Genomic DNA, 15241 nt, shown 5'->3' on the forward strand with positions numbered 1-15241 from the left:
ACGGTTCGTTTGTTTTCTGTATTTGTTTTGGTGAGTTTCATTTGATTTAAACATGTTGAACTCTACGCACTCTGCGCCTTGGTCCAATCATTCTAACGATCGTGACACAAGGCTTAAAAATCCTCCTTAATTCCTGCAGTCAAGTGACCTAGTGACTCATGGGTGGAATGTTATTCATATTTTTCATAATTTCATAATAAACATTATTTGAAGTGTTTCTATGTCAAACGATTTTGTTAAATGTCAGTCTTCTGTGATGTATATAAAGTGCAATATTGGGCTGCAAACAGAAAATGTAATACATTTCAACTCTATATCTGACATGGTACAGGTGTATTTTTTTAAAGCCCATTAACCATGTGTGTGAGGTGTATACTTTTGTTTCAAAGTAGATTTGTTTAAGACTTCCAAGAAACACTGTTTGTGACCCTCATTTAGCCCATTGCAGTAAAAAAATGTACCTTTCTCCTCCCCTTCATCTACACTGTTTGAAGTGGATTTAACAAGAGACATCAATAAGGGATGATAACGTTCACCTGGTCAGTCTACGTCATGGAAGAGCAGATGTTCCTAATGTTTTGTACACTCAGTGTATATTAATATCATGTTAGTCTGCATACCTCTCCCCTGTCAGATCCATTGTTTCTCTCTGGACTGTATGTGTAGTGGCGCAGCTGTCTATGACACTGCATCTCAGTGCAAGAGGCGTCACTACAGTCCCTAGTTCGATTCCAGGCTGTACCACATCCAGCTGGGATTAGGAGTCCCATAGGGTGGAGCACAATTGGCCCAGCGTCGTCCAGGGTTTGGCCGGGGTCATTGTAAATAAAAATGTGTTATTAACTGACTTGCCTAGTTAAATAAAGGTTAAATGTAAAACATTTAAATAGTATGTTGTCAATCTTGTGCCGTGTGCCTGAAGCCGAGGCCAGCCAGATCACAATCTTGGTTTTAATAATTTTTAATAACTCATTTATTAACATTAATAAATTCAACAGTAATGTACAGGTAACTGACAAAATAAAGGAAACACCAAGTGTCTTATAGGGCGTTGGGCAACCACGAGCTGCAAGAACAGCTTCAATGCACCTTGGCATTGATTCGACAAGTGTACACCATTCTTCCACCAGAAATGTGGTGTTTTGTTTATGGTGGTGGAAAATGCTGTCGCATGCCCTGCAGAATCTCCCATAATTGTTCAATTGGGTTGAGATCTGGTGACTGAGACACACACACTTTAAACCCCCTGTTCTCCTCTGAGACCCCTCTTTCAAAGTCACTGAGATCTCTTCGTATAGCCATGGTAGCTAAAATAATGGGCAACTGGGCATTTTTACACATGATCCTAAGTATGATGGGATGTTAATTGCTTCATTAACTCAGGAATCAAGTGTTTACTTTATTTTGGCAGTTACCTGTACTATTAAAATCAAAAACTAATATTCACACAAACTATCAAAATGCAAAAAGCAGACTAAAATGGATAACTTTGATAGTTTTACCTAAAAATCTACTGAAGGATTCCAGTACATAAATATGTAGTCCTTGGTGTTTACGTAATTCCTTCATATCTGAACATTGTTTCAAAAAACAACTATGACTATCAAACTGATATACAGTGAATATATTTAATCTGATTTCAAATGGGATCAAGGATTGTGACTGGACCATCAGAATCAGCAGTGTCAGCACAGAGACCAAGGTATTGTAGACTCTCTGGTTCTCCTCTCCGTGCCTGTCTTCCTCTCATCCTAAATGGGTATGGAACACATTTTAAGGGTCATTCGATTGAAGATGCGTGGGCAAAAAAACAAGACAATGGAAGTGATAATGCACAGACTGTTGACACTTAATGTTTTAATGCACATGGATATGCAGTAGGTGGCAGAGTTCTATCTCATTTCACAAGCGTCTCAAGAGTATGAGAGCTGATCAAGAATCAGCCCCCCTTGTCCATAATCTGGTTTAATTTTCAAAACATTTAACAGTCAAAACTGATCCAAGGTCAGCACTCCTGTGCAGTGTATACTCTGAGACACATTTTGAATATGGTCCTAGACAGGGTCGTGCTACCACATTTGGGGCCCCGGGGCACCGACCTCCGATTTCTTTTTGTTTGTTGTTGTGGAAATCAGCTAACGTACTGCATTTCACCACATTTTGCCATGGTGCAGAGAGAAAACTATTTTTATAATGCTATTCTACACATTTTGCCATGGTGCAGAGAGAAAACTGTAGTTTTATAATGCTATTCTACACATTTTGCCATGGTGCAGAGAGAAAACTGTGCAATTTTATAATGCTATTCTACACATTTTGTCATGAGGCTAAGTGTCACGCCCTGACCGTAGATTGCTTTGTATGTTTCTATTTTTTGTTTGGTCAGAGTCCGCACCTTTGGGGGGGGGGGGGGGGGTACTGTCACGCCCTGACCGTAGATTGCTTTGTATACTGGAAGGCAAGGGACCCTGGGCACAGGCTGGGGAGTATCGCCGTCCGCAGGAGGAATTGGAGGCAGCTAAGGCTGAGCGGCAACACTAAGAGGAGTTAGCACGGCAGCGCAACAGGCACGAGAGGCAGCCTGTTTTTTGGGGGGGGCACACGGGGAGATTGGCTGAGTCAGGCGATAGACCTGAGCCAACTCCCCGCGCTTACCGGAAGCAGCGTAGTACTGGTCAGGCACCGTGTTATGCGGTGAAGCGCACGGTGTCGCCAGTACGCGCTCATAGCCCGGAGCGCTATAGGCCAGCGAGAGTGCCATGCGAGAGTGGGCATCCAGCCAGGGCGGATTGTGCCAGTTCAGCGTGTTTGGTCTCCGGTACGCCGTTTCGGCCCAGGGTATCCTGCGCCGGCTCTGCGTGCTGTGTCTCCGGGGCGCTGGGAGGGTGCAGTTCGCCCTATGCCTGCGCTCCGCCCGTGCCGGGCGAATGTGGGCATTGAGCCTAAGGGAGAGGTGCGAGTGGTATGCACCAGATCTCCAGTGCTCCCCCACAGCCCGGTTCAACCTGTGCCTGCACTCTGGAGGGTCCGGGCTAAAGTGGTCATCCAGCCTGGAGGAGTGGCTGTGCACCAGAGCTCCAGTGCTTCCCCACAGCCCAGTCCATCCGGTGCCTCCTCCACGCACCAGGCCTCCTGTAGGTCTCCCCAGCCTGGTGGGCCCTGTGCAGCCCCACGCACCAGGTTGTCTCTCCGTCTCCTCCCTCCAGGTTCTCCCTCCAGTCCGGAGCTGCCAGAGCCGCCCGTCAGTCCGGAGCTGCCAGAGCCGCCCGTCAGTCCGGAGCTGCCAGAGTCGGCCGTCGGTCCAGAGGCGCCACTCACTCCAGACTCGACCATCAGTCCAGTGGCGTCCTCTAGTCCGGGGTCGGCGGTGAGGGTTCCCGCTCCAGAGGCATTATTAAAGTGGGCTGAGCCAGAAGTGGAGTGGGGTCCACGTCCCTCACCAGAACCGCCACCGCGGAGTAATGCCCACCCAGACCCTCCCCTATAGGTTTCGGTTTTGCGGCCAGAGTCCGCAATTTTGGGGGGGGGGGGGGTACTGTCACACCCTGACCGTAGATTGCTTTGTATGTTTCTATTTTTTGTTTGGTCAGGGTGTGATGTGGGCGGGCATTCTATGTTTGTATGTCTAGGTTTTGTATTTCTATGTTTTGGCCTGGTATGGTTCCCAATCAGAGGCAGCTGTCTATCGTTGTCTCTGATTGAGAACCATACTTAGGTAGCCTGTTTTCCCACTTTTAGTCGTGGGTGGTTATTTTCTGTTTAGTGTTTGTATCACCTGTCAGAACTGTTTCGGTTATTCCTTTTGTTATTTTGTATTCAGTGTTCAGTTTCGAATAAATAATATGAACACGTATCACGCTGCACCTTGGTCCTCACCTTCTTCCTCTGAATGCTGTTACACTAAGAGAAAATGTTGCCGTTTTAAAGCTAATTTCCTGCAATTCTGCACCTTCCAGGGTTGTGGGCCCCTTGGAGGTCAGGGCCTGAGTGCTCATTCAATAATAGAGGAGATTTGTCTTGATTGTGTCATGCTTGACTACATTATTTTGGGGAGATTACAGCAGTTAAGCTGGGCAGTGTAGGTTACAGGCACAATAAGACTATGTGAATTAGACCTGGGTTCAAATACTATTTGAAATCATTGCAAATACTTTGGCTGTGCTTGATTGATTTTGCCTTGATTGAGTTTGCAAACCCCACCCACCTGGCACTCCAGGCAGATTTAAGCAAATGCTGAAAGTATTTTAAAGACTTCAAATAGCATCTGAACCCAGGCGTGATGTGAAAGTGGTTAACTTACACAGCATAGCCAGTCCTCTTGCTCCACAGTGGCTAACACCGCCTCATTCACTCTATGATAGAGCCGTTCTCCCTCTGGTGTCTGAAAGGTGAAGAGTCCCTCTCCAGTGTCACACATCCTGGGGAAAATACAGTTTACCATTCATTCTGTGAATGACCTATGAAAAATGTATTTGGTACAGACTCCTAATAGTTACTTACACTTTCAAAAAACAATCATAAATAAGCATTAGCAAATATTTATAAGCTTTACAATCCACAAGAATTATAAAGCATATAATTGCTTATTCACTAAAGATATTATTTAGTGTAATCCAAAAGTGTTTCATAATCTTAAATAACACTTTCCCTTGAGGACCTCTGACTGGTCAAAAGGCTGGATCGGTATCAATCGTCTTACGTTCACCAATTAAGTCATTTCAGATCAGCTGTTTCAGAGCAGTGGTCACTGGTAATGGAGTAGAGCAGAGTGAAGTCCTTTGGAGGTTTGGGCTTTTTCCAAATTATCTCTCCTTCCTCACAAGTATGCACTAATCCCTTCTCTTCAATGATTAGAAATGAAATGACTGGTATAGTAAATATGTCTATTCCCAGTAGCCCATGTCCAAAAGAGTCCCAGGACAGGGTATGAACCCTGCATCAATCCTACCCCTAGCAGTATACTGTACACACCTCTTGGTCTATGAGGTAACTTATGTATTTAGATGTATGATGTACGGCTCTGATTCTTAGTCAACATAGAGTATCCAATAGGAAGACAGCTACAAACTATGTTGAATTGGTTATACAGTATATACATTACATTGGTTAATAATGGTTTTATACCCAGATCCTCACCTCCCAGCTTCAAATGTGAACCAGTTTTGACCCCGACCATAACGGCGAAGTGACCGCAGTGGCCAGGATGTGATTTTGAGACCAGGGTTCTGGGTGTCCCACAGCAAGAGAGTGTCACAAGTGATCTGAAGATTACATTCCCCGTTGAAATCCATACACTGTGATGGCTTCATGAATACGTGGAACTGCTCTGGAAAAGAGAACAGAATACATTGATTAGCCAGAGACAAGGTGCGATCTGTGGTATTTATTTTTGTAGTTTAAACTAATTACATTGAACAATGTTACTTACATTAGGTAATTTATAGTTTGAAAATGTGGTTAAATATTTAGAGCTCCTATGAATGTGAGTGCTTTTTTTAAAAATTTCGAGCCCCATCCCTCAGCTTTATATCACGCCAAGTGTTGTCGGTTTGTTGTTTTTCAGATGAAAGATCGGGCCTTTAAAGCATGTTGCTCATATTTTTCGACCCATTTATTCAAAGCATTTGATCAGTATAGTAGCTTGTGTCGTTGCTGGAATATTATACGAACGTGGTCTACACCTCTGTGATCTCGATGTAGGTTCATGTTAAATAGGACTGGCTCCTCCAAGGTCAGGTCAGTCATTTTAGCCTCCAGACATTCCATTTGTAGCACTTTGCACCATTCCTTGGCGTCCAACTCTGTGAGGAGTTGTTGAACGAAACGCTTTTAGAATGTGTTATATTTGTAAATCATTTCTATTTGTAGTTAGTTGTGTTGACAAAATAAGTTAGTTCAATTCAGTTCAATACAACATTAAGTTCATGTTTCCCAAACTCACCTGAATCACATGCGAAAGCCTTTGGTGAGTCGTCATTGAAAGTCAGAACCACAGCGTATTTCTTTTTACCCCGTGGGGGTCTGGTAACATTTCTTATTTTTGTGAGGTCTGTCACCTGGGAGAATATAGGACACATGACACAATAATGGCCCTGTTTGTTGCTCCCGAAAGTGCCCTTCAATAATAAAGCTTTCATTATATAATAACAACCCTTCAACCAACACAGGCTTTATCAGATTGTTGAAACTATAGAATTACCCATATAATTTTTAATAGGATCTCTGTGGTTGAAACATAGTTATTTAATATCTACAAAGCCACAAAGCTATATGTCAATTTAAGCTCACGGCAAGCAAACAGTGAGCAAATCTTCTTTATACTTCTAAATATATATCTCTTCTCATTTTGTTGTCGAGACCCTGTGGTACATTTGAGTGTGCAATGACTCTCATTTTCACAAATCAACAAAATAACCACAACTCTCAATGTTATTGATAATCATGGGGGGGGGGGAACAAAACAAATCTCCAAACAAGACCACAGTGGTACACCACTCCAGTATTTCAAGACCACTCCAGTATTTCAGTTTGATTGCCTACTTTGTGGTGACATTGGCAGTTAGCCGCCTGTTCATTTGAGAACCTCTCCAATCTCTTGGGCCCTTTACTGGAGTCTCTTCTTAGAACAAGCCAGCACCTCCGATAGATCTGGACAAAAGACAGAATGATTGAGAAAAGAGTTCATCCACGTTGGGTCCATTGACTTAGATTAAATTGGTCTGAGGTTGGTTTGAAAGCAGGCACTTACCCATAAATGCTTGCTGCGAAAATACACATATCCCTCTTTAACAATGTCATTAAAATATAAATCCATTGCTTGAACCCACCATCAGACACTCATGCTTGGGAGAAACTGGCACACAGAAGTCCCTTTGCTCTCTCTTTATCATGTGTCTCCTCTCGTCTCTGATTTGACAATACAACGCAGTGTAACGCAGGAGTATCGCTGTAGCCCAATGCTCATGGGACTATTATGGGACTGATCTCCTTCTGTGATGTAGATATTATGGGTGAGGCGGTTGGGGGGGGGGGGGGGCAGACGAGAGTGAGAGAGGGGGAGAGAGAGAGAGACAGCGAGTCTGAAGTTTATATTCGGTAGGGAGGGATCTAGTCCAAAGAACCAGGATTCTCACAGGACCTCTAATTAGTAGCCTGTCAACCTTGAGACTTAAATATAAACACAAATAAATATATCCTCGATCAAACCCTGTCTCTGTCTGTTTTCCTATTTCAGTGTATCGTGTTAGAAGCAACTCTTCCAACCGTTGCTAGGGTACATTCTAGCCTCCTCAATTTCACCTCTGGACCTAGAAGCCACTTCCACTGCCTTTTATTATTATTATTATTTCCCCCTAACCCCACCACCCCTCCCCTAATTGGAGTAAACTGATGGACAACAACATCTAGGCTTCTACTTCCCGCGTATACATACTATATTCATATTACAGACACAGTATATTTTACATTAGTTATCTTTTGTTTGTTTTTAGTCCGATCCTTCAGCTACCCTCAACTCCTTTGATTTCTATTTGCCATATATTTTTCAACTGTGCTGTGATGTTTCACAAAAATTCTGAACCTTTCTATTCTCATAGTTTCTACAGATTGTAATTTAAAGAAACATTTTTTTCTAAGAGTATTATATTATCGATCGATTAACTTTCAGATCACCCAGCAGTGCTATTTGCAGAGTTAACTCCAGGTAAATCTTCAGCCATTCCTGAACCTGCGAACAAAAACAAGCTACATTTGGACAGTACCAAAACAAATTATCTAATGATTCTGTCTCTTAGTAGCAAAATCTGCAGAGCTGAGATGGTTGTATCCCCCATATATACAGTAGCAGTCAAAAGTTTGGACACACCTACTCACCTCCAGGCTGTTTAAGGGCAATTTGACAAAGAAGGAGAGTGATGGAGTGCTGCATCAGATGACCTGGCCTCCACAATCACCGACATCAACCCAATTGAGATGGTTTGGGATGAGTTGGACCACAGAGTGAAGGATTAACAGCCAACAAGTGCTCAGCATATGTGGGAACTCCTTCAAGACTGTTGGAATAGCATTCCTCATGAAGCTAGTTGAGAGAATGCCAAGAGTGTGCAAAACTGTCATCAAAGCAAAGGGTGGCTACTTTGACGAATCTCATATATAAAATATATTTTGATTTGTTTAACACTTTTTTGTTTACTACATGATTCCATATGTGTTATTTCATAGTTTTGATGTTTTTACTATTATTCTACAATGTAGAAAATAGTACAAATAAAGAAAAACCCTTGAATGAGTAGGTGTGTCCAAACTTTTGACTGGTACTATATATAAGAATTTTGTATAATCATATAAATTGAAAAACTGTGTGTCCACTGCCTTTTTTTATTGTTCTCCTCTAATCAGGGACCGATTTAGACCTGGGCCACCAATTAATTATCAGGTAGAACAGGAAAACAACAGGTTCCAGACCTCATAGGGTAACAGCCTATTCAGCCCTTTCCCAAGCAGGATTACCCCTAATGCAGACTTAGACTATGATCTAATATGTTATCCTTGTTTTGAACAGGATTACCCGTAATGCAGACTTAGACTATGATCTAATATGTTTTTCTTGTTTTCAACACACACAGTCATCCATACAATAGTTATCTTCAGACCACATGTCATTCCAACTCGCCAATGAAATGAGAAAATAAACTGTACACATTCCTTTACACATGCTTGAAATTGAATGAGGACTACCAATGCAGTATTACTTACAGTTATTTTAAAAACAGCCCATTATACTCAGGCATATGTCTATGGGGCGTGAGGTTCACAAAGTCCTATTTAGTAGGCAGAGTCATCAATTGCTAATGCTAATTCAAGACCTGTGGCCTCTTGCTACCACTACTGCCAACGTCAGCTAACCGTGAGAAACATTTACACACATACCGATGACACGGGCAGTCGTGTGGGCGTGTATAAACAGCATTGATACCATGCACTCAACAACTCTTAAAATATAGACTTTTCAGTCTGACTTTAAACAAACTATAACTTATGAAGGCCTTATGAAGCTTCATAGTCCTTTATAAGGCCTACATAGATGCTTCACAAATAATTTATTAGAACAATGATCATGCTATATACTGTATATGAACCCAAGTTTAGCAAAGCCCGGATATATGACATTAAAACTCGAAACTAAGAACAGATAGTTTACATCTGTTGATGAATTATTTGTATGGCATCTACGTAGGCTTTATAAAGGGCTTATGAAGTTTTAATCTAGCTGAAATGTATGCACAATGATGATGGGAACACATAATAGGCTAAATGAATAAAGAACTATTAGTATGTATTAGCAGCTAGTCATGAAGTCATAGGCTCTGTCCTGCTTCTCTTCTAGCCTGCTTCCCAGTAGGCTTTTTGAGTAGGAAAGGAGTCAAGAATAGGAAAGGAGTCGTTGATGGCCTATGCTCCCAAAGGAGCGATGCGCCTAAGCGAGTAAATAGGACAGTAAGAATAGGACGTTTTGTAGTATGTGACATTTCTTAACTTTGAGTCAGGATGCCACACTCATTTCTGCTTTTCATCTAGTAGGAATTTTCAATATACCTAATTACCACTTTTTTTGTAAGGAAAACTATTTCACTTTTGTTGTACGTAATTATAGGTCATATTTCACAGACATATGGAGACACTGGAGAGTTACTTTACTAGAATGTTCTAAAAATAGTATGTAGTTTGGTTAATAGATAGTCAATATTTTAGTAAGCAGTAGGCTAGTAGAGAATTCAGTCATGGTCATAGTGAAGGATTATTTATCAGTACTTCCTCTTCCATTAATTATTGTACCTGACTCAAAATTACAATGTATGTTGACTGATAAGGATCCAACTAGTTAATAAAGAGCTATGTTAAGATGATCTTACCACGGTGATCACACCTTATTCATGCCACCCTGCATCACACTGCTGGCTTGCCACTGAAGCTAATCAGGGTTGGTCCTGACCAGTCCATGGATAGGAGACCAGATGCTGTTGTTGGAGGTGGTGTTGGAGGGCCAGTAGGAGGCACTCTTTCCTCTGGTGTAAAAATAAACAACAATCCCAATGCCCCAGGGCAGTGACATTGCCCTGTGTATGGTGCCGTCTTTCAGATGGAATCTCTTATTGTAAGACTAGGGGTGTTAACCCTGGTGTCCTGGGTAAATTCCCCATCTGTCCCCCATGGCCACCTAATCATCCCCAGCTTCCAATTGGCTCATTCACCCCCCTCCCCTGTAATTATTCCCCAGGTTGTTGCTGTAAATTAGAAGGTGTTTTCAGTCAACTTACCTGGAAAAATAAGGGTAAAACTAATTATGCCTCTGATACACCAGTCACAATATCTCTGACTTTCACAGGACCGCATAGTGACCAGCCCAGGATTCAAATAGTATCCTACGTTGTGTTTGTGCTGGGACGGTTCCGCTGTCCACTGTGCCAGGCAAGCTCAATTAGTCTAGACTACATCACTTTCAACAGCGTATACTCTTATTATGCATAGCCTTGTACTCACAAAGCAACAAATTACATTTGTTTTGAGTTCAGCTCCACACGCATTTCAGGTGAATGACACTTGGCAGCGTTCCAAAGCAAACACCATGTTGAGAAACCGAGGGTAAAGTTACTCTCACCTTTGTTATAACACTTGCCAATGTTTTTGTGTGCTTTACGTCAATGCTTTGAGTTCAAAACTTGTGAAATAGCAGAACATGAGGAAAATATTGAATCTGTGTCAATCAGGTGGTGACAGACAGTCCCCTTTGGGAAAACACATACCGTAAACATGTTGTATGTGTACACAGTGTGATATTTTCAATGGGGGATTTTTTATTTTTTTTGGCAATCTGGTCCTCTTAAACTGGGACTTTAGTCAAATATCATGATAGGTGAATACACTTTACTTAAGAGGCCACCAATAAGGTCACACATACAGTGTTGTGCAGTCATGCTTCAAATACAGGATCTCCATTATATGTAGTAAAAAAAACATACAATACATTTTTCACTTGAGGTGTTATGAATCTACTTAAAAAGGCAAGTTAACCCTCATAACATATTTTACATACATATATATCCAACTGGAGTCATTTTGAAACCTAGAAGAAACTATTGGAAAAACTAACAATCATAGCAAAATGTCCACTTAATTCTTATCAAAACATCATTAGACATGTACAATAATAAAAATGAAGAAAACAAAGCAGACTGTTATTTTAGCGAAATAACAGTTAATTTGCATTTTCTGTAAAAAGAGAATCTACATTTTCCCCTTAAATAATGTGCAGCATTTTTTTCAAAGTACAATCCACATTAGTACTAAAAAGCAGATTTTATTCTAGTACCATTTCGTTTTTTATTTTTGGGTCGATATAGATTTTGCCATATTTCTATGGTAAAAACGACTGCCATTTAAAAGGGTGGTACACCAAAATTTTAAATATACTTAATTTTATTGAAAGAAAAGTGATTAATTCATTGATCCTGCTAGACAATTACCAAAAATATGGCTTTGTTTTTTATTTTTTATTTACTTACCCCACAGCCAGCATTATCATTGCTGCTAGTCAAGTAATGGGGGTTGTATAGGTCTATTGCAGGATGCTTCAAAAAGCATGGGCAAATCCTGAAAGTCACTTCAAACCAAATGTTATAGCAACCCAAATACTATAATACGTTGCACATATAGAATATTGTAGGATATTATAGAAATTCTGGTATTTATATAACATTTCCTGTAGAATAACTATTTTTCAGGGGGAAATGTACACCAATACAGCACTATGTGTACATTCAGAGGGTAGCTGGTGTCTGTTTTACAGTTCTACCAACTATTCATATCACTGACAGACTTTAATGAGGTAATTGTGATTTTACCTAGGTCATGCCTAGTTATAACCAGTTATAACCATAGGAGAGTACATAAGGTGCTTCATTTCTGCAGGTGATCTGTGTATCTGGTCAAAATCACTGATACAGGTAGATAGATAGATTAGTCTTATGTCTTCAGAGAAACCTGGATTCAAAAAAAGGTCCTGTCAATCAAATTACTATTGGTGGAATTTGTTTTTTTGGGCTTGGGTCAAAATGACCCCAAAGGACATGCATTTCTTAAAGTCCATATTGATAAATAAACACTAAACAATGATCTTGATTTATTAAGAACAAGTTGATTGACAAAGTCATGAAAAATTGGGAGAATTTCATAAGTCACCATTGGGCTATGATCAGAAATATGCCTCAAAATGACTCCAGTCGGTAGGTAGTATGAGGGTTAAAAAAGCATGATGTGGTATCTGATGCTATAACTATATTATAATGATAATACTATTAATTTACTACATAATTATTCTTACTATTTCATTATTACTACATGTATACTGCATCATTTTCTTTCCTGTATCACATTTAGTGATTTACAGTAGCAATGTCTTCTTCAATTTCCTGTTGTACTCAACTTTTAGCACCTACGTATACTGAAATAAAACAAAACTATATTAAAACGTTATTGTAGACTACAGATTCATAATATTTTCATAATGTCAACAGAAATCATGTAATAGGAAATGACATTATTATGTAATTCAGTCCAAAACAGTTTCTTCTTGTGATACAAGACATCTCGTGACATGACTTGGAAGTATATGTTTTGAACAGTAGATGGCAGAAGTACACTATCTTAAATATCCAGCTGTGCATTTCAAATCAGTGTATTTCAAATCAGTGTATTTCAAATCAGTGTATTTCAAATCAAAGGACCATAATAAAGTACTTGCAGCTTTGGGGAATGAATAACAGGTAAACATTACAATGAATAAGAGGTAGACATTACAATGAATAACAAGACATTGCAGATAATAACAGGTAGACATTACAGGTAATAACAGGTAAACATTACAATGAATAACAGGTAGACATTACAATGAATAACAAGACATTACAGGTAATAACAGGTAAACATTACAATGAATAACAGGTAGACATTACAATGAATAACAAGACATTACAGGTAATAACAGGTAGACATTACAGATAATAACAGGTAGACATTACAATGAATAACAGGTAGACATTACAATGAATAACAAGACATTACAGGTAATAACAGGTAGACATTACAGATAATAACAGGTAGACATTACAATGAATAACAAGACAGTACAGGTAATAACAGGTAGACATTACAAGTAATAACAGGTAGACATTACAGATAATAACAGGTAGACATTACAATGAATAACTGTTAGACAATAAAGGGTCAGTCTGTTATATCTGGAGTACTTCTCCTGTCTGATCCAGTGTCCTGTGTTAATTTAAGTATGCTCTCTCTAATTCTCTCTTTCTCTCTTTCTCTCTCTCGGAGGACCTGAGCCCTAGGACCATGCCTCAGGACTACCTGGCATGATGACTCCTTGCTGTCCCCAGTCCACCTGGCCGTGCTGCTGCTCCAGTTTCAACTGTTCTGTCTGCGGCTATGGAACCCTGACCTGTTCACCGGACGTGCTACCTGTCCCAGACCTGCTGTTTTCAACTCCCTAGAGACAGCAGGAGCGGTAGAGATACTCTCAATGATCAGCTATGAAAAGCCAACTGACATTTACTCCTGAGGTGCTGACTTGTTGCACCCTCGACAACTACTGTGATTATTATTATTTGACCATGCTGGTCATTTATGAACATTTGAACATCTTGGCCATGTTCTGTTATAATCTCCACCCGGCACAGCCAGAAGAGGACAGGCCACCCCTCATAGCCTGGTTCCTCTCTAGGTTTCTTCCTAGGTTTTGGCCTTTCTATGGAGTTTTTCCTAGCCACCGTGCTTCTACACCTGCATTGCTTGCTGTTTGGGGTTTTAGGCTGGGTTTCTGTACAGCACTTTGAGATATCAGCTGATGTAAGAAGGGCTATATAAATACATTTGATTTGATTGGATTTGACATTACAATGAATAACAAGACATTACAGTTAATAACAGGTAGACATTACAGTTAATAACAGGTAGACATTACAGTTAATAACAGGTAGACATTACAGGTAATAACAGGTAGACATTACAGTTAATAACAGGTAGAAATTACAGTTAATAACAGGTAGACATTACAGTTAATAACAGGTAGACATTACAGGTAATAACAGGTAGACATTACAGGTAATAACAGGTAGACATTACAGATAATAACAGGTAGAATTTACAGGTAATAACAGGTAGACATTACAGGTAATAACAGGTAGGCATTACAGTTAATAACAGGTAAACATTACAGTTAATAACAGGTAGACATTACAGTTAATAACAGGTAGACATTACAGTTAATAACAGGTAGACATTACAGGTAATAACAGGTAGACATTACAGATAATAACAGGTATAAATTACAGGTAATAACAGGTAGACATTATTGTTAATAACAGGTAGACATTACAGTTAATAAAAGGTAGACATTACAGGTAATAACAGGTAGGCATTACAGGTAATAACAGGTAGACATTATTCTTAATAACAGGTAAACATTACAGGTAATAACAGGTGGACATTACAATGACTAACAGGTAGACATTACAGGTAATAACAGGTAGACATTACAGGTAATAACAGGTGGACATTACAATGACTAACAGGTAGACATTACAGGTAATAACAGGTAGACATTACAGGTAATAACAGGTGGACATTACAATGACTAACAGGTAGACATTACAGGTAATAACAGGTAGACATTACAGGTAATAACAGGTAGACATTACAGGTAATAACAGGTAGACGTTACATGTAATAACAGGTAGACATTACAGGTAATAACAGGTAGACATTACAGGTAATAACAGGTAGACATTACAGGTAATAACAGGTAGACATTACAGGTAATAACAGGTAGACGTTACAGGTAATAACAGGTAGACGTTACAGGTAATAACAGGTAGACATTACAGGTAATAACAGGTAGACATTACAGGTAATAACAGGTAGACATTACAGGTAATAACAGGTAGACATTACAGGTAATAACAAGTAGACATTACAGGTAATAACAGGTAGACATTACAGGTAATAACAGGTAGACATTACAGGTTAATAACAGGTAGACATTACAGGTAATAACAGGTAGACATTACAGTTAATAACAGGTAGACGTTACAGGTAATAACAGGTAGACGTTACAGGTAATAACAGGTAGACATTACAGTTAATAACAGGTAGACATTACAGGTAATAACAG

General features: G+C 39.9%; 1 protein-coding gene across 10 annotated transcripts; it reads right to left on the reverse strand.

Moving 5' to 3' along the window:
- Positions 1–945: 945 nt before the first annotated feature.
- On the reverse strand, positions 946–10538 carry LOC120065466 (docking protein 5-like). 10 transcript variants are annotated; one of them, XM_039016502.1, is made up of 9 exons: positions 10317–10538; positions 9912–10064; positions 6749–6990; positions 6541–6648; positions 5942–6056; positions 5682–5801; positions 5137–5326; positions 4301–4418; positions 946–1751 (listed from the first exon to the last, which is right to left on the reverse strand). In XM_039016502.1, the coding sequence occupies exons 3-9, from the start codon at positions 6812–6814 to the stop codon at positions 1686–1688; spliced, it is 783 nt and encodes a 260-aa protein (XP_038872430.1). In that variant the 5' UTR covers positions 6815–6990; positions 9912–10064; positions 10317–10538; the 3' UTR covers positions 946–1685. The 10 variants fall into 10 exon arrangements, with proteins under 10 accessions (XP_038872430.1, XP_038872429.1, XP_038872432.1 ...); XM_039016501.1 differs by having other exon boundaries at positions 9912–10115; XM_039016504.1 differs by lacking the exon at positions 9912–10064.
- Between the last annotated feature and the right edge of the window lie 4703 nt (positions 10539–15241).

This window comes from Salvelinus namaycush, chromosome 20, assembly GCF_016432855.1.
Source record: "Salvelinus namaycush isolate Seneca chromosome 20, SaNama_1.0, whole genome shotgun sequence".
NCBI lineage: Eukaryota > Metazoa > Chordata > Actinopteri > Salmoniformes > Salmonidae > Salvelinus > Salvelinus namaycush.